This window comes from Carcharhinus amblyrhynchos, chromosome 3 (assembly GCF_965287045.1).
Source record: "Carcharhinus amblyrhynchos chromosome 3, sCarAmb.v2.hapA, whole genome shotgun sequence".
In the NCBI taxonomy this organism is placed as follows: Eukaryota; Metazoa; Chordata; class Chondrichthyes; order Carcharhiniformes; family Carcharhinidae; genus Carcharhinus; species Carcharhinus amblyrhynchos.
In genome coordinates, this window is record NC_137326.1 from 13,888,907 (window position 1) to 13,913,037 (window position 24,131).

At 40.5% G+C, this 24,131-nt stretch overlaps 1 protein-coding gene across 1 annotated transcript in view; it reads right to left on the bottom strand.

The window, feature by feature from the left end:
- celsr3 (cadherin, EGF LAG seven-pass G-type receptor 3) overlaps positions 1-24,131 on the bottom strand; it is a 241,665-nt gene that overhangs the window by 103,988 nt on the left and 113,546 nt on the right. Inside the window, exons 11-14 of the mRNA XM_080186571.1 lie at positions 11,426-11,611; positions 6,174-6,284; positions 4,147-4,315; positions 1,043-1,184 (exon numbers count right to left, since the gene is read on the bottom strand). Of these exons, the coding sequence (XP_080042697.1) occupies positions 1,043-1,184; positions 4,147-4,315; positions 6,174-6,284; positions 11,426-11,611 (608 nt within the window). The remainder of the gene's footprint in view (positions 1-1,042; positions 1,185-4,146; positions 4,316-6,173; positions 6,285-11,425; positions 11,612-24,131) is intronic.

Genomic DNA, 24,131 nt, shown 5'->3' on the forward strand with positions numbered 1-24,131 from the left:
GTCCCCTGGTTCTGGTCTCTCCCACAGCATCCTGTCTGTCAAACCCCCTCAGGATCTTTATGTTTACAAATTAAACTGAAATGGGAGTCAAAAATTGTTTCTATTCTATTCTATTGTGAATGATGAAATTTAAATCATTTCTACAATTAAAAAATCTATTACTTGACTATAGGAATAGATGTAAATATACACAGTGAGATGTGGAGGGGAAGAGAGAAAGAGGGCAACACAAGAGACCAAGGATTCATGCACATGTATGGAAGGATACATCGTTATTTTGAGTACAACATTTTGACTATTTAAAATACATGGTGCTGAGTTTCCTTTGTGATACTGTGCAGTTTTACCTGCACATTATCAACTCCATAATCACCTTCCAGAGTTTGGGGCATCATAAAAATAATATATACTTTGGGCAGGTGCAAGTCCTATTTGGGTTGGGGGTGGTCAGCAGAATGAGGGTGAATGATTGGTACAGTTTTTTTTAACCACTGTCTTAAGCAGGCTGGCTGTACTGTTATATTGAAAAAGGCCAGTTAGCAAAGGATAAAACTGGAACCAAGCTTTGCACATGTTCATACAGTATTTATTTTCAAGTTACACATTACAAGCAAGCACCTCCTAACCTGACAACTATATTTCAGTCTGCCTATTTATTGTGAACATGCAAATCCCAAGTTAATTTCCACCAATCACATACAACTAACATGCAGTTAACATGCACTTTCTGAAGATGGACAACAAACACTGGCCTTGCCAGTGACTGTCACATCTTATGAATGAATACAAAATACATATCATGCACTCACCCACAGATGCTATAGAATTTCTTCATGGGTGAGCTTAGGAATGGAGACCTAGTGTCACCTGGCACAGTCCCCTGAGATTACAATGCTCTTTTACTGGAACCTACATATGTTTAAGCAATCCTTCATATTTTCCAGCCAAATTTGTCTCATAACAGCAGCATTTTGTCCTCTCTAACTTCACACGCTAACAGAAATATATCACATTCCTTCATCCAGAGGCATTTTTGTTTTACCTGTGTTCACAGTATTGGCCGAAATGGTTCTCCCCACAATCACATGTATATCCATGCGAGGAGCTGGGTTTGCGGCGGCAGACAGATTCATTTTCACATGGATTCAGCTGACAGGCATCAACACAAGACTCACCATAGTAACCTAAATATGAAACATTCTTAAATACATTAACCTTAAAGGTAACTCTGGGCTTTTAATCTAACAAACTCTTTTTAGGATTGGATTTAACATTTCCCATCAAAATTGATGCACTCTGTCACTTTTGACTAATAATTTGCTATTTTGTCATGTGTCCAATTCAAAATCCAAATGTGACTAATTAGGTTTGATTTTTTAATTGACATTGGACATGCAACCTCAGTACTCATATTCACAAGGTGTGCTTTAATCTTTCTGTGCCTCTCTTGACAAATTTGTAAGGTGAAAACCAAAATATGCAAGTGTGTTTTGATCACTGAGTGTTCTATTTCTTTGGTTACTGAACAACAGCAGGTGTTTAGGCAAATACACCTAAGTATTCTTACAGATATTGTGCTAATGTATGCAAGGCATTTTCTAGTAAAATGAGTGCTTTTGGCTTAAAGTGGCACTAAAGTGGCACTGTGGCTAGTTAGCAATATCTGTTGGACAAGGTTAAGTAAGTCCCATTCTAAAAAGCTGAGAGATATTCCAGCACTGACGCCGTGTGGCAGCGAACGACTTCTATGTCTCCACAGCCATGCTGATGTGTGAATCTGTTTTGTTAATGCAACCAACATAACTACACTTAACACCTCATACCAGTACAATACTGCTTGATGTTGGTTGGCGTGAATGGAAGAACGTGAATAATATTTGCATCTTAAGATCCTTAGAGGTGTGAATGCAAAACGATCATTGCAGCACAATGTAACATGAAAGATCAGTCGGGGGATCTTAATAGGTTATTCCAAAATACTCTTAGTAAGGTTCAATATTTGATAGCTATCTCAGGTTAATTCATACTTGATTTATGCCTACTCTTTGGAGTTGCTATGGTCTAAAAATGTTTTTCAGTAGATCAAACTCCAACTGCTTCCTAGCACCTAATTATTCTGGCATGGAGAGTGCAGTGATGTTCAAAAGAATATCTCCCAGCAGGTCTATTCTCCGTCCAGCAGTTTTGATTAGTCTACAAGTACGAGTGACCATGGAGATGCAACCAGAACAAATTGTACATAGCAGGTGTAAATTTGAGCCCTGGCTGTTTCCATTTTCTAGAGGCGATCTATGCAATGAAATTAAAACTTTTAAGCTCATCAACCTCTCCCCACCCAGAATGTGAGATATAATGCTCCTTTTCACATTATCAAAATTGTTGGAAGAATTCGGTGCTGAATTCCCCTGTTCAGTTTCAAAGTGCATGGCTCTACATGGCACAGATTCTTGAGAAAAAAGGACATTTTAGCATCTATCCTCAGTCAGTCGTCAGTTAGCTAATTAGGCAGGGGTACTGAAATTCAGCTCCATGTGTTTGAGATAGAAAGATGGGGCAGAATCTTACTGCCTTCGTCCACGTGCAATAGTGGGATCATTTTAAGATCGCAAACCCAACCTCCCAAATAGCGGCTTTCCAGTTGCTCTTCATCACCAATTAAGAGCCTGCCTTCAAGCTCCTTGACCAATTAGGGAGGGTGGGTGAACAGGTTGACATGGTCATTTTGCCAGAGGAAGGACTCCTGTTTAAAGGGGCCAGGGAATGTTTTTATAAAATCTCAGCATCACTTTCAGGCTGCAGCATCCTCCAGAATGGAGAGGAGATCTGGGAAAGCTGCAACTACACGCAACCGTCCTAACCCCCACCTCCCCAAGCTTCACTCTCTCTTAATCTAGAGACCCAGCTGAGGGGCAACAGCAAAGTGAACAAAGCCCTTCTGTGTCAAGCTTAGCAGAACATAATGCAAAGGGAACTGTGATCAGACTGCATAGTGCTCTAGCCAGACTGTACGTTGAGCACTGCTTCAGTTGTTCAGGCACAAAGAGATATCCAAAAGCTGGGGGCAGTATGGAGAACAGCCATGAAAATGTTGCCTCCTATCCTAGTCTGAGATATGAGGAAAAAACAGGAGAAAGGTTTAGGGTTTTCATGCTGGAGATATTTGTGCAATGATCGTAAAAAATATGTACAAAATAATAAAGGTACTCAAAAAAGGTAAATCCGGAACATTGCTTTAAATTAAATCACCACTTAGAACAAGGGGATAGAGGTTCAAAAACAACTACTTGTATTTGTAAAGCACTTTTAACATAACAAAATATCCTAAGGCACTTCATAGGTGATAACAAACAAAATCTGACATGGAGATATTAGACCAGGTGACAAAATGTTTGCTCAAAGACGTAGATTTTAAGGAATAACTTAAAGGATGAAAGAGACATAGAGAAATTTAGGGAGGAAATTCCAGAGCTTAGGGTCTTGGCAGCTGAAGACACAGCCTCTAATGGTGGAGTGATTAAAATTGGGAATGCGCCAGGCACAGGAACTGGTGGAAGCAGAGATGCTGCGGGCATAGTAAGGCTGGTGGAAATCACAGAGATAGGGAGGAACAAGATTATGGAATAATTTTAAAACAAAGATTATAATTTTGAAAATGACGTAGATCAGCGAGCACAGCGGAAAGTGGACTAGATGTGAATTAGGGTACAGGTAGCAGAGTTTTGAATGACTTCATGTTTGCAGAGGTACAGCAAGAGAGACTGCCCCAAGTGGGTTGGAGTAGTCAAGTCCAGAGTAACAAAGACATGGACATAGCAGGTTCAAATTAACAAAAGGTAAATTCAGGACTGGCATCTGGAAGTTCACAGTGAACGATACTTGGAATGAGGTTTGGATAGAGTAGGGGAGGGGAAACCCTGGAATCATTTAACACAAGCTTAGATGATGCAATGGGCAGATATGAGGGCTTTTCTGGATGAATGGACTAAAATGAATCTCATCTGCATTGAACTATGCAGCTTGTCAACTAATCCTTCTTTAAAAAAAGGTTTTGGGCATAGATAAGCTAATGCAATGACAATGAGGCAAAGAAGATTATTCCCTTCCCAGTAAAAGACATGGAACTACTGCTATTTTTGCGAACAGTACCTGGCTCACAGGTACAAGAGTAATTCTGCCACTCATCGCTGCAGTAGCTGTTGGGTGGGCATGAGGAGGAGTCACATGGATCAGGGACGGTGCAGCCAAGTTCCACGTTCATAGTGTGACTTGGCTTTGGCATTGCAATTCCGATAGAGGTGTCACCAAGACGCACACCCTGAGGGTAGGGAAAAAAAACTGTAATCAATAGATGGAACCCTCCAGCATCTACATTTGCTACAAAATCTCCCTCATACAGACTGAACAAAAATATAAATCTATACTCACCCATACCATTTATTTTCATGTCATGTGAAGTTACATTAATGCATCCAACAAGAAACAGGACAAGCATAGGAGGACATACATTTATACACACTTAGAGTCAAGTGAGCCGAAGTTATATCTTATAGACTACTGAAGACAGGTATAAAACAGAATCAAATGAATCTGCAAGGTCCCACAGTCAGGATGATTTCAATGCTGAATTAGATAACCTCATTCGGAAGGAATGGGTTCCCTGGGCTAGAAATTGCAGATGTGGTGTTGGATAAGCAGTGGGGGAAAAGAAAAGTCAAGCAGCTGTTCTTATGATCACCATTTGTGGTTTCTACTTGAAAGCACATGCATGCGGGGAAGTCTGAGGGGGCCTGAACTTAGCAACATTGGCCACAAACAGCCTAACCATGTTTGTGGATCACAAATAAAGACTGCCACCTGAGCTAAGTATAAAAGAGGTGCGAGCACCTTTGAAAATAAAAGCCTAAAATTTCCAATCTCGACCACCCAAGGAGTTGTCACAGGTGGGATGGAAGATTTATTGGACAATAAAAGCTCATTGACTTTTGGTGGGATTTTCCATTTCGGCGGGATACGAAAATCTCGTTCATACTGTCCTGTATATCACTGTTTTCATGATGTGGAGATGCCAGCTTTGGGCTGGGGTAAAAACAGAAAGAAGTCTCACAACACCAACTTAAAGTCCAGCAGGTTTATTTGTAGCAAATGCCACAAACTTTCAGAACATGCTGTTCCTTCGTCAGGTGGGTGGAAATTCTGATCACAAATAGGGCACAAAGACACAAACTCAATTTACATAAATAATGATTGGAATGTGAGTCTTTACAGCTAATCAAGTCTTAAAGGTACAGACAATGTGAGTGGAGAGAGCATTAAGCACAGGTTAAAAGGATGAGCTTCATCTTCACATCCTTTGTGCCCTGTTTGTGATCAGAACTCCCACTCACCTGCTGAAGGAACAGCATGTTACGAAAGCTTGTGGAATTTGCTACAAATAAACCTGTTGGACTTTAAGCTGGAGTTGTGAGACTTCTTTCTGTTATCTCTGTTTTCAGCAGAGAAAGAAATAGCGATTCTTTTTTCCAAAGTAGGAATAAGGCATAAATCCAAATCATTATATCACGGAGAAATTCATAAACACATGTAGCACAAAGAGTGTGAATAGCAGGAAGACAGCTCTGACCAACGCACAGGACACTTTCTGAAGTCTGCAGGTTGTAAAACCTGTTTGAAAGCTTCCACATGCATACATTTACAAATAGAAATTACTGATCATAATTAGGAGGAGAGTTGGTTGGATTTTTTTCTCATACCTTTGCTCAAGGAAACTAAACCCAATTGTAGCTGCCCTGAATGAGATTACCTCATTTAATGTAAGTCAGCAATTGAAAGTAGATTCTTTGGTCTGGTTTTCAGATACATCAGAAAGTGTCCTTTCACATTTGGCAATCTCCATCAGTCAAGACATCTTTCTGCCTTCTGTGATTCTAAGAGTCATTTTTTTTGACCAAGGGACAGATCATTATTGACTGAAGAAATCAACTCTCCAAAGAACAGCAAATGGAATTAACTCTGAAATCAATATAATGCCGACCTTCTCTATACGGACAGTAACAGAACATACATTTTCGACAAAAGCACGTACTGCATCCATCAGTCTGTCACAACTAGATTAAAATCTCTGGTGGTTACAATTTACAGACTGAACAGCCTGTAACAAACAGTAATTCCTATACCTGGATACAGCCATCCAATCCATTCTGCACTTCACCAGCTCTGAGAATCCCACCAACTTGAAGATGCTTCAACTTCAGTCCGTGTAACTCATTGCCAACAACAACTGTATCCTAGCAACAAGAAAGAAAATAATCAAAACCACAGAGAATTTCACAGTTGGCTTAAAACAGTCACTCAGAGCCAACCTCTTATAAGGCCATACAAGCGTGTTTGATATGGCTGGGTCAATCATTGCAATGGGTTCCTTGCAGAGTAATTTTGGAAAATAAAGACTGTTTAAATATCCAGGATTAAGGAACAAAAATTGAAGGCTTGTGAGGAGGTCTATACACCTTGTATATTTTAGTGTTTCTTTATGCAGTACCTCTTTTCAAAGTTAAGGTTACATGAATAAGGCTGAGCTATAACCAGGGAACTGTTCTGCTAACGAGATGTTAAAAAGCTTTTAGGGTACATTCTGTGTTCCCAAGGGATGAATGGCAGATGAAGGGTCACAAATATTATTGTAAATGATTGTTTTAATCTCATGATAGATTGTTTAAATACACTGTGGATGTGTACACAATAAAATTGCATGCTAATTGCTTGTTTAGACTTGGAGCCAGAGTTTGGTTGACTTGCACTTGACTTGAATTTGGACATAGACAGAATTCAACCTGGTTTTAGCACTGGAGAAACTAGATGGTTTGCCTTGGAACTTTGTAGTTATTACATACCTGTTAATGATCGAATGGCTGAAGTATTAAATGAGTAAGTTGCATCTGTCTTCACACAAGGAACAGATGTGAAGTTTATATTAAGAGGGAAATTATGGATAGGATAGTAATAAATAAAGGTGAAGCAACAGAAACATTAACATCACTGAAAGTTGGTAAGTCACCTGATCCAGACGCAACACATCCCAAATTGCTAAAAGAAGCAACGGTGGGAAAAGCAAATGCACTTATTACAATCTTCACTTGATACAGGAGTAGAGTTGGGGATCAGAAGGTTGATAATGTTAAAAGGAAGGGAAATAAACCAGGAAGCAACAAGCCAGTCAGCTCATATCAGTGAACGGGGGAAATTGCTGGCAATCATAATTAAGGATAAAACAAAGTTTCACTTGGAAAGGCATGGAAGGACCAGTATGAATTGGTTAAAGGCAAACTGGAGATTTTCTTTCATTCTTTATGGCTAACTTCATCAAATTCACTAATGAAGGAACAGAGAAAGTTAATCAAAGTTGTCAAGTAGATTTCATTTATAAAGATTTCGAAAGATATTCGACACCGTGTACAGAGAGTTAATTAAGATGATGAAATCCCATGCAATTAAGAGGAAAGTGACAGTATAAATACAAAAATGTGACAAAAAAGCAAAGGGTTGTTGTGAATGTATTTTTTCCAGACAGGGAGATGTTTAGCAGCAGTGCTCCCCAGAGGTCAGATTTGGGCCCGTTACTCTGCAATTTTTATAAATGGCCTTGACTCAAGTGGAGGAAGCAGCAAAATTGAATTTGCAAATGAGACAGAACAATCCATTTTCTAGGGGAGGCGATAGTGTGGTGATGTCTAGACTACACTATTAACATTAATAGTGTGGGACTAGTAACCCAGAGACTCAGCAAAATACTCTGGAGACCTGAGTTCAAATTCCACCAGATGATGGAATCTGCATTCTATAAAAATCTGAAATCAAAAGTTTAATGATAACCATGTAACTGCTGCGAGCTGTTGTAAAAACTCAGTTGGTTCACTAATGTCCTTTAGGGAAGGAAATCTGCCATCCTTACCTGTCTGGCCTACATGTAAGTATGCTCACAACACCAGGTTAAAGTCCAAAAGGTTTATTTGGTAGCATGAGCTTTTGGAGTGTCACTCCTTCATCAAGTGAGTGTCACCTGATGAAGGAGCAGCACTCCGAAAGCTCGTGCTACCAAATTAAACCTGTTGGACTTTAACCTGGTAATGTGAGACTACTTAGTGTGTGTACTCCAGTCCAATACCAGCAACTCCACATCATGGCCTACATGTGACTTTGAATCCAACGCAATGTGGTTGATTCTGAATTGGCCTAGCAAGCCATTCAGTTCAAGGGCAATTAGGTATGGGCAATAAATGTTGACCTTGCCAGTATCCCATGAAAGAATAAGGGCGTAATAAAGATTGTTAGAGAGTTCAGGATAGATTACATAGGATGGTGGAATGGACGGAGCTTGGCAAATGGAATTCATTGTTGTGTTAAATGTGCATTTTTGGAGGGCTAATAAGGGAAAACAATTCATGAGCAATGAGACAATTTTGAAATGTTTAGTGTGTACAGAAGCCTTGATGTCAATGCACACACATCCTTCACAATGGCAGGCCAAGTTGATGTGGTTAAAAAACATATGGGTTATTTGGATATTTAAGCGGAGAAATGGAATGTGATAGTGAGCAGATAATGCTGGGGTGTAATAAATCACTAGTTAGGCCTTAGCTGGAGTATCATGGACAATTTTGCTCAGAAAATAAGGAAAAATCAAAAGGCCTCAGAAATTATATAAAAGAGGCTGACCTGGATGTTACCTGCAACCTGGGAGTTCAGTTCAGGTAGGATTGGGAAAGGTTGGATTGGGAAAGTTAGGATTGTTCTCCTTCAAACAGAGAAGATTACGAGGTAACCTAAGAGAAGCTTAGATAGAATAGAGAAAAATTATTTCCTCTGGCAATGTTAATAGTGTATCAATTGTGGTTAACTAGTTGCAGGTGGAATGCATTGATTGGGTTGTCACTTGGGGGAAAGGCAAATTGTGCGGAGGGTGTGGAGAGTCTGCAGAAGGATCTAGATAGGCTGGGCGAATGGGCCAGGAAATGGCAAATGGAATTTAATGTTGGCAAGTGTGAGGTGGTCCACTTTGGTAGGAAGAATGGTAGGAAGGACTATTACTTACGTGGCGAAAAACTGCAGCAGGCGACGGTGCAGAGGGACCTCGGGGTCCTTGTGCATGAGTCGCAAAAACCCAGCCTGCAGGTGCAGCAGGTGGTCAGGAAGGCGAATGGGATGCTGGCCTTCATAGCGAGGGGGATTGAATATAAAAGTAGGGAGGTCTTGCTGCAGCTGTATAGGGCATTGGTGAGGCCGCAGCTGGAGTACTGTGTGCAGTTTTGGGCGCCGCACCTGCGCAAGGATATTTTGGCCTTGGAGGGAGTGCAGAGGAGGTTTACTAGGCTGATACCGGAGTTGAGGGGGTTGAGATATGAGGAGAGGCTGAATAAACTAGGCTTGTACTCATTAGAGTTTAGAAGAATGAGGGGAGATCTCATTGAGACGTATAAGATGATGAATGGGATGGATAGGATAGAGGTGGAAAGACTCTTCCCGCTCAAAAAAGACAGTAGGACTAGGGGGCACAGCCTCAAGATAAAGGGGGGGCAGTTCAGAACGGAGTTGAGGAGGAACTTCTTCACTCAAAGGGTGGTGAATCTCTGGAATTCTCTGCCCGTTGAAGTGGTGGAGGCTGCCTCGCTAAATATTTTTAAGAAGCGGGTTGATAGGTTTTTGATAAGAGAGGGGATTAAGGGTTATGGGGAGAGGGCGGGAAAGTGGAACTGAGCCACGACAGATCAGCCATGATCTTATTGAATGGCGGGGCAGGCTCGAAGGGCCAGATGGCCTACTCCTGCTCCTATTTCTTATGTTCTTATATAAAGGGACACTTATTGACACTGTGCTGTGGTTGAGTGAGGGGTATGTTTGTGAATAAATCTAAAAAAGAGTAAAGATTGGCTCTGGATTCATCCTTCACCAATCTGGCTGTCAGAAATATAACAGTCATTAACTAGATTCAAAATCATTGGCAACAGATTTACAGGGGAAAGAAGTTTTCACTCAAAGTTGTTGGGATCTGGAAAGCTCTACCTGATAAGGTGGCATAGCTGATTTCAACAATAATTTGAGAGAGTTGAACAAGCGCTTGAGAAATGAAGAAATTAAAGTTGCAAACAGAAAGCAAGGGGTGGGACAGTGGCACAGTATTTAGCACTGCTGCCACTCAGTGCCAGAGACCTGGGTTCGATTCCGGCTTTGGTCACTGTGCAGAGTCAGCACGTTCTCCCCGTGTCTGCGTGGATTTCCTCTCACAGTCCAAAGACATGCTGATTAGGTGCACTGGCCATGCTAAATTCTCCCTCAGTATATTGTGACATTAGTGTACCTTTAAGAGATTTTTTTAAAACAACGCTCTCTGCAGCTCACAGCCTTAGATGACGTCATTGTTGCCAAGCTGTCAATGAGGAGTCCTTTTATTGCTCCTTAAATGACTTAAATAGGAGCCGTTAATTTTTACTTTGGGAACTTTCATGACTCTGTATTGTTAGGAGGAAGAATGATTGACAGGTCGATTGACAGGTCAGTTGACAGGGGCTCTTTCATTATCAGTTTTGAGCTGCAAGCTTTAGTTTTAGAAGGGGTATCATGCTGAAAAGAAGTGTCTCTATCTCTCTCTGGTTTTGGAAATTCTGCCAGTTAGCTGAAAGCAGTGCATCTTGCCTTCCTGAAGGAAAGAATCTGCTATTGGTTGCTTGCCAAGTGTCTCGCTGGTGTTCTGGGAAGCTGTTGTGACTTCAAACTGTTCCCGGTGTATCAAGAGGATTGCTAGGACATACAGGACAGAGAGATTTCTCCAACCCAAAAGGACTTGGTTCCAGTATCACGTCACGTCTTTGCTATGTTAAACCTATGGGAAGGGTTTTATCTATGGCAAGGATTTTTTTATTTGATTGGAACACCTTAGAGATATTTGTTAAGGGTTATAGATTATTGTAGTTGTTTTGCTTTTGTTTGTAGTTGATAAAAGTTATTGCTAATTTTCTTTCCATACAAGTTAACTATAGTCTTAATTAAACTTTGTTTGATTAAAGCTCCTTAGTGGGTTATTTGAATCATACCTGAAGAGAAACATATCATGTTTATCCTAGCCAAATTCAAGGTGCAAAACTTATGAGCCATGCAAGTTCCATAAAACACTTTGGAGTTTCTGACCTGAACCATAACATTCACCAGAGTGGTGACGAAGGGATTTTCACAGCAACTTCATTGCAGTGTTAATGTAAGTCTACTTGTGACTAAGAAATAAACTTTAAGATGTGGGTCCAAGCATGATTGCTCTTTCTAAGAGCCAGCACAGGTAATGATGAGTCGAATGGGCTCCTCCTCAGCTTTTAATTTCTAAACAATTTCCCCAACATGATATAACTCTCCACAATAGCAACAAATAAATCAGTCTGACCTGATAAAGTCCAAAATCAATAGTGATGGTTGCTATGTATCGTATATCACGCCCATTCCTCACATCTCGTAGCTCTAGTTGAAGATCATGCCACCTCCCATCATTCAATGGCATTCTATTCAGCAGTAACCTTACAGTCCGACTGGTCCCTCGATTGACAGCAAATGATAAGTGGCCTGAGTCCAACTGAAAACAATTCAAGAGCAGAAAGTGTAGGACAATTAGAAATTATGGATTAGTTTATCAATAATCATGTGACAACACAGAAAAAAGCAGATTTTAATGGAAAATGACCAGATTCCTCTATTAACCCACTTAAAATCAGTTGAGGCAAAAAGTGAAAGCTTGACACAGAGCCATCTCTTCATCTCCTAGCAATGAGAACTGATATCAACCTGGCCAGGGAATGACACGTGCTACACAGGCAAATGAAAAAGATTTAACCTTACTAAACCTTTAAGCAATTTATGAAATATACCCAAGTCATGAATGAGGATAAAGAGGCTCCAGTGATTCCGCAATGTACTTCTGGGTTCCAATGATATCGTGGGTAATAGGGACATGAGTTCTTAGAATCTTGAGAGTATTTTAGGCTGCAAAACTTTTTATGCTTTGTTCCATATAAAAATCTGCTGTAAGATTTTTAGGAATGAGAATCGGCTTAGGATCAAACTCTGTAATGCTTCAGCTCAAATTAAAATGTGAAAATAACCACATTCTTTAATAAAACCATTCAAATATCTCAAGTGAATTTATTGTAAATTAATTGTTAACTATAAAATTAAAGTAGAATTGCAAATCAAAATAATTGTAAGAACATTTAGCTTTATTTACATTACTGCTTTTTCTGCATTCTCTCCTATATTGATGCTCCTATCACGGACACATTTTCCTATCCAATATGACTTGATTTTTCTATTCCAACACTGTTCCAAAAGAACTTACTTTCTTTCTCCTGACCCTCTGTCTATTTTTTGACAGTGTGATAAGCTTGCAAATGTAAGTTAGTCTGATCAATATAAACGTTCCAAAAAACTGTCCCCTCAGTCTGTCTATTGCTAATGTAAAGGCTGACATGGTTACACAACACTCACAACATTCACTAATCTGGAGGTCACACAAATTGAATCATTTTTAATCCAAATTGCAAATTTGAAGCTTTGCAGTAATGTTCCAAAGGAAACAAGATGATACTGAAATTGAGAAGGTATCTGTATCACTCCGACACCTACCTGTAACATATAACATTGACTAATCCTATGAATTACACTGGGCCTGTCATGACCATCTCTGCTCACCCCTCAATTTCCACAATTAAGTAATAAAGTACTTATAGTAATGGAAAGGCAATTAACCATAAGATCATTTAGATCAAAATGACATTTTAAGGGGTAATACTGTTGATAAGGCCACGATATGGCAGAGAAATGATATTTTGCTGGAAAATCATGAATAAGATGTTAGAAGATTCGTATATCAATATTTACAGCAAGATTATACTAAGATTGCGCAATATTAAAAAACATTATCTTTAATTTCAAGCATCCATTAAAATTGTGAATTTTCTTGCAGAGATTCAATGAAAGTAAACACATTAATACCTTGAAGAGCTATCAAATCGCAATGCAACACAAATTTAATTTACATCTGAATCCAAACTAGAAGAAATCCCCCGATACACGGCAATATACTACAATTTTGCTTAAGTAACAAATGATTACAGAATTTTACTGAGTGCACAAAAAATAATTATAACTAGAGAATAAACATGAATCTTAGTTAATACAATTATCAAGCGTTTCTGTCAGTAAAGCTGTGAATAGTTAACAGCAAGAAAAAGGTGGAATTAGAAGAAGAATTATATACTTGAAGAGGTAGCGACAAGGGGAAAAAATAAACAGTCAGACTGAAACCTTCTTTGCCATCTGTCAAGGCCAAATCTGAGTCAGGTTATTGCATCTAGCATTGCAGCTGTATATCACAAGCCTCACGATACTGAAAGCCAAAGACAGAAAAATAAATGAAATGAAAAAGCATTAGAAAGATATACAGAGATTATTTATTCTGGCTCCTTTTGATGAAATTGGCTGCCCGAGAAGAAAGACAGATGGAGGCAGTCAAACAGAGACAGTCTAAGAAGATAGGCAAACAGAGAAACAAATGTAGACCATGGGGAGTGGATGGAGGAGGAGGAGGGGGAAAGCGACAAAGCAAAACCGAAAGAGATAACTTGTTCCCAACTGCAATAGAGAGAGACGCAATATACAAAGGAAGAGTTCAAGAGCAAGCAAGAATATTATTCCCCTATGTGTAATTGGACGTGAGTTGCATCCCGGATTACAACATGAAGGTTATAGGTTATTTTTTATTTCCAAAATACAGACCTCGTCTGCCCGCTGATGGATTTAATGGGATAAGCATTTGCATTCTGGACAAAAACATGAAGGTTGATTTTTGGTTTATTTTTGGTTTAAGATGTTCTTCAGATTAGTATTGACAGTAGATATCCCCCTGGGATCCTCCCATGACAAAAGTGTGTATAACCACGGTCTGCCTGAGAAATGCCATTCTGTTTTGATCCAACATAAATAAGTTGTCTGCAAGATATTAAGTGGAATCAAAATAGGAATTCTTCAGGATGTCTCAACAAGACAGCTAATCTGTCTTTGTTCATTTGCTGCATCACTGTTTGACAGACTTGCTAAAATGAGGGTCCTCCCTGCCTATTAAATTTGAGATTAGGTCACAAGTTTGCTCCAAAATGAATGAAATACTTCTTTACGGAGCTCCTGGTCTGATTTTTGGCTAGTTAACCAAGCCACTAACTTGGATAATTTTTGCTTTAATTTGTCTTAGCCAGAATTTTAAGATTACAGATTAACATCAGAATGTCACAGTTCTTGATGCTTCCCTGAGTAAAACAGGCATTCCGAACCAGCTGAGGAGATTCAAGAGTGAAATAATTATTGTTGCTACAGATGGGAATGAGAAACCATTTTGGACAGAAACCTTTGAAGAGGTCTAAGGACTCCACCAGTGTCTTGCACTGAAAATAGTTGATTGGCAACCTGTGACAGAAACCTGCTGAATCAATAAATGCAAAGAGTGTTAAAGTTCTAAACATGAATTAAAGGACGGAATAGGAAACATTATTTCTATTTTGATTTCAATGAAGCAAAGGATGAGGAAATTATCCCAAGAAAACCAGAAGAAGTTTAACCAAGGCCTTCATTACTCCTATCTGAATACATCTACAATGCTAATTTGGTTGAAGATACACCTAAATTAGAGAAGATAATAGTTTAAATTTGAACTCTTAGTGTAATATTATTGAAAACATTTTGTCCAAGTAGTTTTACAATTATAAATATAATCCTGGAGAAAACATTTAAGAATCAGGATTGTTAGAATTCATCCTCACAAGGAAACTCTCACATGACAACTGAAACAGAAGGTCATTCTCATTAGAGCAGCATCAGCACACCGTGCTCAATGAGTGTCAAAAAGTTGGGGTTCCCAGTGCTTCTTAAATATGTTGGGGAGAATAGAAATCAGGCAAACAGTTAGAACATGTACACTTGCAATCCTCAAGTCAACAAGGAGTTAGTGATTGCCCAATTGTCCAATGAGTGCAACAACTGGAGATGTTAGGTATTCTGAAGAATGTTCAGTGGATTCTCTACTTCTGTGGTCTTACTCTGACTACCAGCTGTTGTGCCAATCCCAGTTAAGTGTCCAAGTGAAACTGCCATCCCATGATTTTTGTTACACTCAGCAATCAGAATGCATTGTGAGAGAAAATATATGATGCTGATTTGCAAGTAGGACCATTCCTCAGGCAGTGCCAAAGAATGGCTCTTGTTCTTTAGTTATGGCTCAGTGCCAGTCAATGTTGAGACAACAGACTATCAATTAATACTCTACTGACGTGCAACAGATGGTGGCACTGGAGCTCAGCTGATGCCAATTGGCACCTTCAATGTAATGCCTACTAATTTATGTTCAAGATGGCTCTCTTCATAATACTGGAGGTGAAGAGGTGGTACGGGTTTGGTCCCAAGTCGATCCCAAATAACTGTACTTGTGGCAGCAAAGGCCCATTACAAGCCCGTTCACTCTAACAGTAACCAAATTGGACTTCTTCCACCACTTCCTGAAAGCACTCCCTTCCTTTCTCCCAGTCTCTATGCTTAAATTAGGCCATTTTCCACACAAACCACTGAAATGTTCTCATTGCAGAATTAATTCTGCTGTGAAAGACCCTGCACTGGGTCCATATCATTTCCTATACTTCTTCCCTCACACCATCCCCCAACAACCTGGGGAATGCTCTTGTCTTCGCCTTCCACTCAGTCTCTACATTCACCAGGTTTTACTTCTGCTGTGACCTCCAATCATACTTTGAAACACATCTTCCCCTTTCTTTTTTCAAAAGGACCAATTACATGGAATCACAGAATCCCTATGGGGCAGGCAGCCGCCATTTGGCCCATCGAGCCTGCACTGACAACAATCCCACCCAGACCCCATCCCCATAACACCATACATTTACCCTGCTAATCCTCCTGACACTAGGGGGCAATCCACCTAATCCGCACTTCTTTGGAGTGTGGGAGGAAAACCACGCAGATCCAGGGAGAATATGCAATCTCCACACAGTGAGCCAAGGCCAGGATTGAACCTGGGTCCCTGGGCACTGTGACACAGCAGTGCTAACCATTGTGCCACTGTGCCGCCCTGATTCACTTATGCACCACTTATATCATCTATCCTTTTTCTCCCCCAGGACATTGTCTCAAACAAGTTCACTTCCTTTCATGTCCCAAACACACTTTCCATGTGGGATAGCGGTTACATGCACATGCACCAACCTGCTATAGAACGTGTGATGGTCATAGCACAGTCTCCTAATGTTTCAAAGGCCAAATGCATTTTTAAGTATCTTTGATCTGTCTGCAACCACACTCCCATGTTTCTTTGCTTGCTACTTTAACTTCCCTTCCCCATATGAGCTTTCCATCTTTGACCTTCTAAACTGTTCCAACGAAGCTCAATACACATTTCAGAATAGACATCTTGGCCAGGATTCTTCCAAAACAAAACTAAGTGGCCATTAGGTGGGAAAACAGGAGTATTTCCAGCCCAGTTTTGGGTATACTGACCTGAACGTCACTGAGTGCCTCAGTGATTTACTCTGAAAAACAGGGGCAGGGCTTATTTTCACCCAAGAGGCCAGCAGCTTTGTACTGAGTGGGCCACTGCGCATGTGGCGATCTGTCAGAGTGGAGATAAGTGCATGCGCAGTGGCCTCCTGTCCTGCTCACCCAGATCACTGGCCCCATGGGCCAGCCCCGACCACTCTCTCCCGCCCCAATGGCCAGTGCTGAATACCCTCCTCCCTCTCTCTCCCACCAATCCCACTTGCAGAGTGGCAGTGGGTCCCCCCACCAATCGCCCCCGCCCCAGTATATTTCTTCTGGCCCCACCTCTGCACTGCCCGGTGGGGACACTGGTGGGCCCAGAGGATACCATCCTGGGCCCGCTAATCATATGGAAATGTTAATTTCAATGATATTTCCATACAATGATCAGCTCTGCGCTGATTTCCAGCAAGGAGCTGATTGTTCTTAAACAAAAGTGCTTGGGAAACTGGTGATCCCGCTGCCGTCTCCTGGCCCTTACCTTCCTATTGGGAAATTTGCAGTACTCTGAACTTACTGATTTAATAATGAATAACATATGTTAACTACAGCTTCCACTTTGCTTAGCTTTTGTTTCTATTTCAGATCAGCTCAACTGCCTAATTTATTCATATTCTCAAGATCTCAAATTTATTTTAGTTTGCTTTTTGTTAATACTTCTTCAATTATTTAACCATCTCCCATTTTCCACATAAGCATTTGACTATTCCACTTCTCTTCTCTGTAGATATTCATACCCTCCTCCCTTTCACTCTGTTTCTTTACAAATAATTCTTCTGTAACTTCTTTATAATCTGACGAAATGCTGTGAACTTGAAGCATTAATTCCATTGACATTAAATGAAACATTATGTTCTCTCCAATGATCTTGGCTAATGTCCTGCCTATTTTTGGCATTTTCTGTTTTATTTTAGATGTATGCTGCCTGGAATGTTTTGTTTCTTTAAAGTATTGAAGTAAAAATGCCATCTTTTTCCTTTAAATGTATGCTACAGAATAGCTGCTGATCTTTGAAACAGTTATCTTTGGTGCAGCCTGATAAATCCAGATAAACTAAACAGTTCACCAGGTCATGATTGGAAGAATGACAACAAAGCCTTTCCTGAGATCTGACAGTGGTAGGGAATTCCAAGAGCGTTTTTTTATATAGTAAAACAGTGTTTAAAGCTGATCTGCTTGAAGTATTTTGAGTCTCCATCAGCAGCAAATAATTAAAAGTTTAATAAAGGCTGAAAAGGTTTCTGTGAGCGGACAAACACAATTGCTTGCAAATAGTCCTTACAATCCTTTTAAAAACTTTATAATTAAGCTAAAGTAAACATATACCTAATGCCGTAAAGAAAGCCTCAATGTAAAGGCAGACCATTTTATAATGAATGATGCAGACACGGGGTGAACTGGGCAACACCTTGTTGCCAATAGTATTGCAAAGGGATGTTATCCCTAGTAATCTTTCTGCAGTTGGAATACAAGACACAATCTCATTTCCAATGCTAGCACCTGAGGTGACACGATTTCACACAATGGAAGTTTGCATCAGAAATTCAGGTATTATGGCCAAATTTCTGACATGTGTTCCCAGCATTTAAAGCTCTGCGACAGGAGCAATTAATTCAAAATATTCTCCCAATGTCCAATCACAGTAAATGCATTGGCGGGTAGAAGATAGTCGAATGAAAAACTTATTTCATTCATAGCAAATGAGAGGGAAGGCTTAACACCCACAGCAAAATGATTAAACCGAGAAATTATTGTCTGAACAAACGCTCAGAAAAAACATGAGGGAAATAAACAGGGGCAGTATCTTGAGCTTACGTTCACCATCTGCGAGGTGCCCAAAGAGGCCTTGAAATCCGGAGGTCGCAGTTCTCACTGGCGAGAACATCACTGTGGATGTTCGCCACCCCTTGCTGGAGACGTCACCAAGTTCATGCTTATTTGTATATATTTCCATTCATTTTAATATTATTAACCCACCCCTTCATCAGATATTGACCCCCCCGCCAAATCTCCAAACCGTTCCAATGTGACCCAAACATCTGAGGGGGGGGTCTCCCTCTGAGGCAAAAGGAAGTATAGCCCTCAGGTGAGAGGGACATGGCCAAGCACTGGCCTGGCAATGCCCCCCGGAAGTGCTAATCTGTGCCAAGGGGCAGACCCCAGTGGGAACCTCATGGGGGTGGGCGGCTGGTGGGGAAGGATTCATTCAGATTTGGTTGTGGGTTGGGAGTGGACAGAGGAATAGTGGATACCGGTGATGGGGGAAATACACTAATGAACATATAGCTGCAATCTACATGGGCTTTGACTGCTGCACAGATGAAAGGCTGAACAGCAGTGAAGGCTACATACAAGACTGACCTGCACCAAGATAAGAATGTGCTACTTGTCCCTATCAGAGAAGCAGTATGTTTAAAGATGAGTACTGTCTAGGGATGTAATTACATGCTTGATCAAATTCCTGGAAAAGTTGAACGAACAGCCTTTAGTCAACAGTGACCTCCCTGCAGTCAATGCGGTAATGAGAAGCCTCAATTCCCATGTGACTGGTAGCTTGTAGAAGTTCACACAGAACATCAAAGGGAGAGTTGCTATCAAATCCACTGAGCTATAAAATAAATAACTGATGTGCTACTTTACCATGGATCAACTTTGGCACAGAGCAGCTCTTGCAATTCCAAAGATAATAGGCTTCTACAGCTTGTATGTATCTTTAGACGTTAAGGTAAAGTTGATTTTACCATGTAGCTAACTGGGCATCATTGGATAAGGCATGATGTACGCAAAGGTCTTTTGCTCCCTCAGTGTATTGTGGCATGTGACCATCAGTTCACAATAATGCAGGTTAAGTGTACTTTCCCAAGGTTAGTTATGATAACTACAACCTCTACCAGTTCAAAAATAGAGATTTCAACTTCGAGTTTGAAGACTGGGCGCTGGGGTGATCTGCAGCACGTACACCCTATTATCCCTCTAGATAAACCCACAGTACAGCTGAGTGGTGGCAGACTGAATTTTATGGCCAGATTTGGTGGATAATCGAGTAGGCTTCTGGCACGCTGGAAGTGCACTTCAGCTGCCCGGAATTTTATGGCAGTTATCTTCTGCATGCCTTGTAAAGGTTACCAAATTGGCAATTACGTAAATGCAACATTCAAAAAAAGTGAGGCATAAACATAAGGCAGCTTTGAACGATCATAGGCATCAGTGCAAGAGCAGAACAAGGACAAGTAACATTCACCCTGAGAAACAAGAACAGCTGGAAGCCTAAGAATACTGATGGCAGTTACGGATAGCATCTTCCCTTGAGCTGCAGCACTGGGACCGCGTATTACTATCCTGCACTTAACAATAACTCGGAGAGCACCTGCTGCTATCTTCTGATGCTTACAAAACTGACATAGGCAGCATGAGGCTTTAATTAATGGCAACATTTATTTAACTAAGAAATGTTACTGTACAAATCGCTGCCTGAGTCTCCCTGTGTGCTTTTAATCGGATGTACGTGGAGAATGTCAAGTGGGAAAAGCTGCATTCGTGTGCAAAGGAAAAGGATGCCTGCAAATGAATGGGTAAGATGGATTAATTGAGGGCCTCCTGCTTCTCCTCAAAACTGAGAGTCTTCATCTATTTCCACATTCAGTGAATACCTTTATTTCTTTCTAGGCAGGCAGGGGCTCTGACCCAACCCAAGCAATCCAAACCACCATTATGAGTAGCGAGAACTTTTTGAGATGTTGTTGTGTGTCGTTGAGTCAGAGATGTGTTCTACAGACACTCATTCTTGCATTTGTGTCCATGAGGGTCTGCATCAGACCCAATTAACAAACTTCTTGCATGATTTTCCTTCGCATAACAGGAGGATGAGCCCCTATGGTACTCAAGCACCATTTAATTGATAGTTGCAATTTATCTGTCACGCGATACACAGATTGTGGTTAAGGTATAACTGAAAGAGGTTATGACACACACCACAAAGACCTTCACTTGCCACAGCTTGGATCTCAGGTGGGAGAAAGCATCCTCAACAGTCCTACTTATATTGTTAAAAATCTCTTCAGAACTTCCTAATTTTGCCGTACTGCCCTTCCTGCATTGCAAAGTAAAATGGTCGTATCAAACAGGTGGTTCACCACTCTTTGCTCAAGGGGCTCTTTAGAAAAGCTAAGTTTTGGACATATGATTAGGGAAAGTCCACAGTGCTTGGATCTCCAAAAAGCACCACAAATACACAAGAAGACTACCAAGGGTAATAGCCTTTCATGATCAGTTGCATTGGCTTCATCTCCCTATTCTGTGAGGGAAGTGGCACAATGCTGCTAAAAGTGGGAGGGCAATGCTCCTTCTTGTTCTTGTATTTTTGTTCTGGAGAGATTCTAGTAGCAGGAGTGCTAGAGTCCTTATCTGTGAAGAGAATAAATGGGGCATTAGACAATAATAATAATTACTATAATTGCACATTGATGTCAGCGTCTACTGCTTGAATGTTTGTCTTTACTGCCTATACTTTGACATATGAATGCCAGTTTATACCCTGCTATGTAAATCATTAATGCGGCATATCTGTGAGACTAACACTACGTGAATGAAAATAGGTCTCACCCGAGAATATCTCACCTCCTATATTAACCCTGCTCTCTAGAAATGGAGAATCACCTGTCTTTTTCTTTTTAAAAAGATTGGAATCTAAATTATTCTGCAAGTATTAATGTAAGCACTGATTGGAATCAATTAGTAAAGGTAAAAGTAAAGTCGCTTTAGTCCCAGGTGACCATAGGCTTTGAGTGGGGAGAGCTGATTATGGTGATTTAACATGAGGATCACCACAGCTCAGGTGAGAGGCAAAGTTGAGATGGCGAGGCCTTAATGAATAACCTCAGTGGCACAGGAACTGAATCCCGGTCTTGACTCTATTGCTCTGCATCACTAACCAGTTGTCCAGTAGTACTTTAAACTACACTATCACAGTATGCTTATGTTACAATAATCTTGGATGGATGATCTTTCATTTACATAATAGATTTAGCTTACCTTCACGCTTTTGTACTTCTTGTTAAGTTTCAAGTTGTCCTCCACAGTCTAGGGCATGGGGCTGGGATACAACTTTCACCCTGTTGCAATTTCCTGCCAGACACATGGATGCTTGGCCTTGGAAACAACTTTTTCTCCATTTGAATGCTACATCCACAGTTTATTTCCTAAAGAGAGCCTATGCCATGTGGCCAAGACATGGTTTGCTCAACAACTGTAACTCATCAGCAGATGTTACTTTTGTAAGTGGCTACTGTACAAGCCAAATTTCCTCTTTCCATAGTAACGCAAAGGGAGTCACAAATCGCTTCCAAAGGGAAACACAGGTTACTTCACAGTGTTCAACATCAATAAATGCAAAAATCAGGGACAGTTACTCTCTAAGAACCAAAAGCATAAAACATGCATCTCACTCGCTAACACTTAATTATGAAACATAAAACAATATCAGTATTATAAAGAACAGCAACAGGATTACGTACAGCGGAGTGATGTTAAAATGGATGGCAGTACAAAGACACTCATGTCAAATGGGCTGAAAAAGAAAAAGAAAATTAAATAAGGTTGATACATAACAAAAAACAATGCAAAATAAGGATCATCATAAGCAGAAGACAAATGAGAAAGTTACACAGCAGGATTTTATGTGTATTCAACAGCAATGCAAAATTAATGGGCACTAGGGTCAAACTGTTGTCACGGTATGCTGCTGGTATCAAATTCTTAACATTTTCTCTCAGCTTTCACATGGGAATTACAGGCTGCTGTGGAATTGTGTAGGTACATGCTGTTGCAAAATCCAACTGTTGACTGGTTTTATTGAAAGTGTTTTTAAAATGATTAGTTCCCTGCCTTGCCCAATCATCGAGCCACTCTGCTGCTCCTCTCTGACTCAGTCAAAAGTTGAAACTCAACTCTCCCCACAATCCGCATTAACATTCTTCCACTACAATTTATACTGACATTTTCACCCTGCTATGTTCCCAGCCCCCACACCTCCCACCACCCACCCACACCCCCCAACCCCCACTCCAGTTAAAGTGGCATAGTTTAATGGTAATACACCTTTTTAAATGAATTTGACTCCGTGAGGCAATTTACTGTACTAAGTGCTAGATATTTATGGTTGAATGTCAGACACTGCGTCAATACTTACTGTGATGTTACTGAAGATGCTATGTAAAATCAGTTCTCCCAAATCATTAGTTCAAAAAGTCATCTCATTCAAGTCACATATTAATTTGCAAGTTTCAGTTCCAAGGTGATATTGATCTCCCAATGGACACTACCATTTTCCAGCAAAGGGGAATTGCGAATGTTGAGAGCCCAAATGTGTCCCATTGATGCAGTTTGCAAAATTATCATAATGAAAGTTTCAGTGCAGCACAAATTGGTGATGAAGGTAACACCGTGAATAACAGCTGTCACAATTCCGTTCATATTGCACTGAAGATCTATATAACACCACATATTACAGGTTGAGTTATTTAAACAGCTACTGCAGATCCATTCCTGTTACTGAGGTCATAGAGTCATAGAGCTTTACAGCATGGAAACAGGCCCTTCGGCCCAACTTGTCCATGGTGCCTTTTTTTAAGCAAGTCCCAAGTGCCCACATTTGGCCCATATCCCTTGATAGCCATTTTACTCTTGTAATTATCTGAACCCTTTTTAAAAGATAAAATTGTACCCGCCTCTACTACTACCTCTGGCAGTACCTACTATCTTGTTCTAGATACTCACCACCCTCTGTGTGGAAAACAATGCCCCTCTGGACCCTTTTGTATCTCTCCCCACTCACCTTAAAGCTATGCCCTCTGGTTTTAGACTCCCCTACCTTTGGGAAAAGATATTGACTATCTAGGTGATCTATGCCCCTCATTATTTTATAGATTTCTATAAGATCACCCCTAAATCTCCTAGACTCCAGAGAAAAAAAGATCCAATCTATGCAGCCTCTCCTTATAACTCAAACCATCAAATCCTGGTAGCATCCTGGTAAATCTTTCTGCACTCCTTCTAATTTAATAATATCCTTTCTATAATAGGATGACCAGAACTGTGCACAGTATTCCAAGTGTAGCCTTACCAATATTTTGTATAACTTCAACAAGATGTCCCACCTTCAGTATTCAATGTTCTGACTAATGAAACCAAGCATGCTAAATGCCTTCTTCACCATCCTGTCCACCTATGACTCCACTTTCAAGTGGGTGGCACAGTGGCACAGTTGTTAGCACTGCTGCCTCACAGTGCCAGAGACCTGGGTTCAATTCCAGGCTTGGATCACTGTCTGTGTGGAGTTTGCATGTTCTCCTCTTGTTTACGTGAGTTTCCTCCAACAGTCTGAAAAACGTGCTCGTTAGATACATTGACCCAACTGGCGCCGGAGTGTGGCAACTCGGGGAATTTGACAGGAACTTCACTGCAGTGTCAATGTAAGCCTTACTTGTGACTAATAAATAAACTTCAAC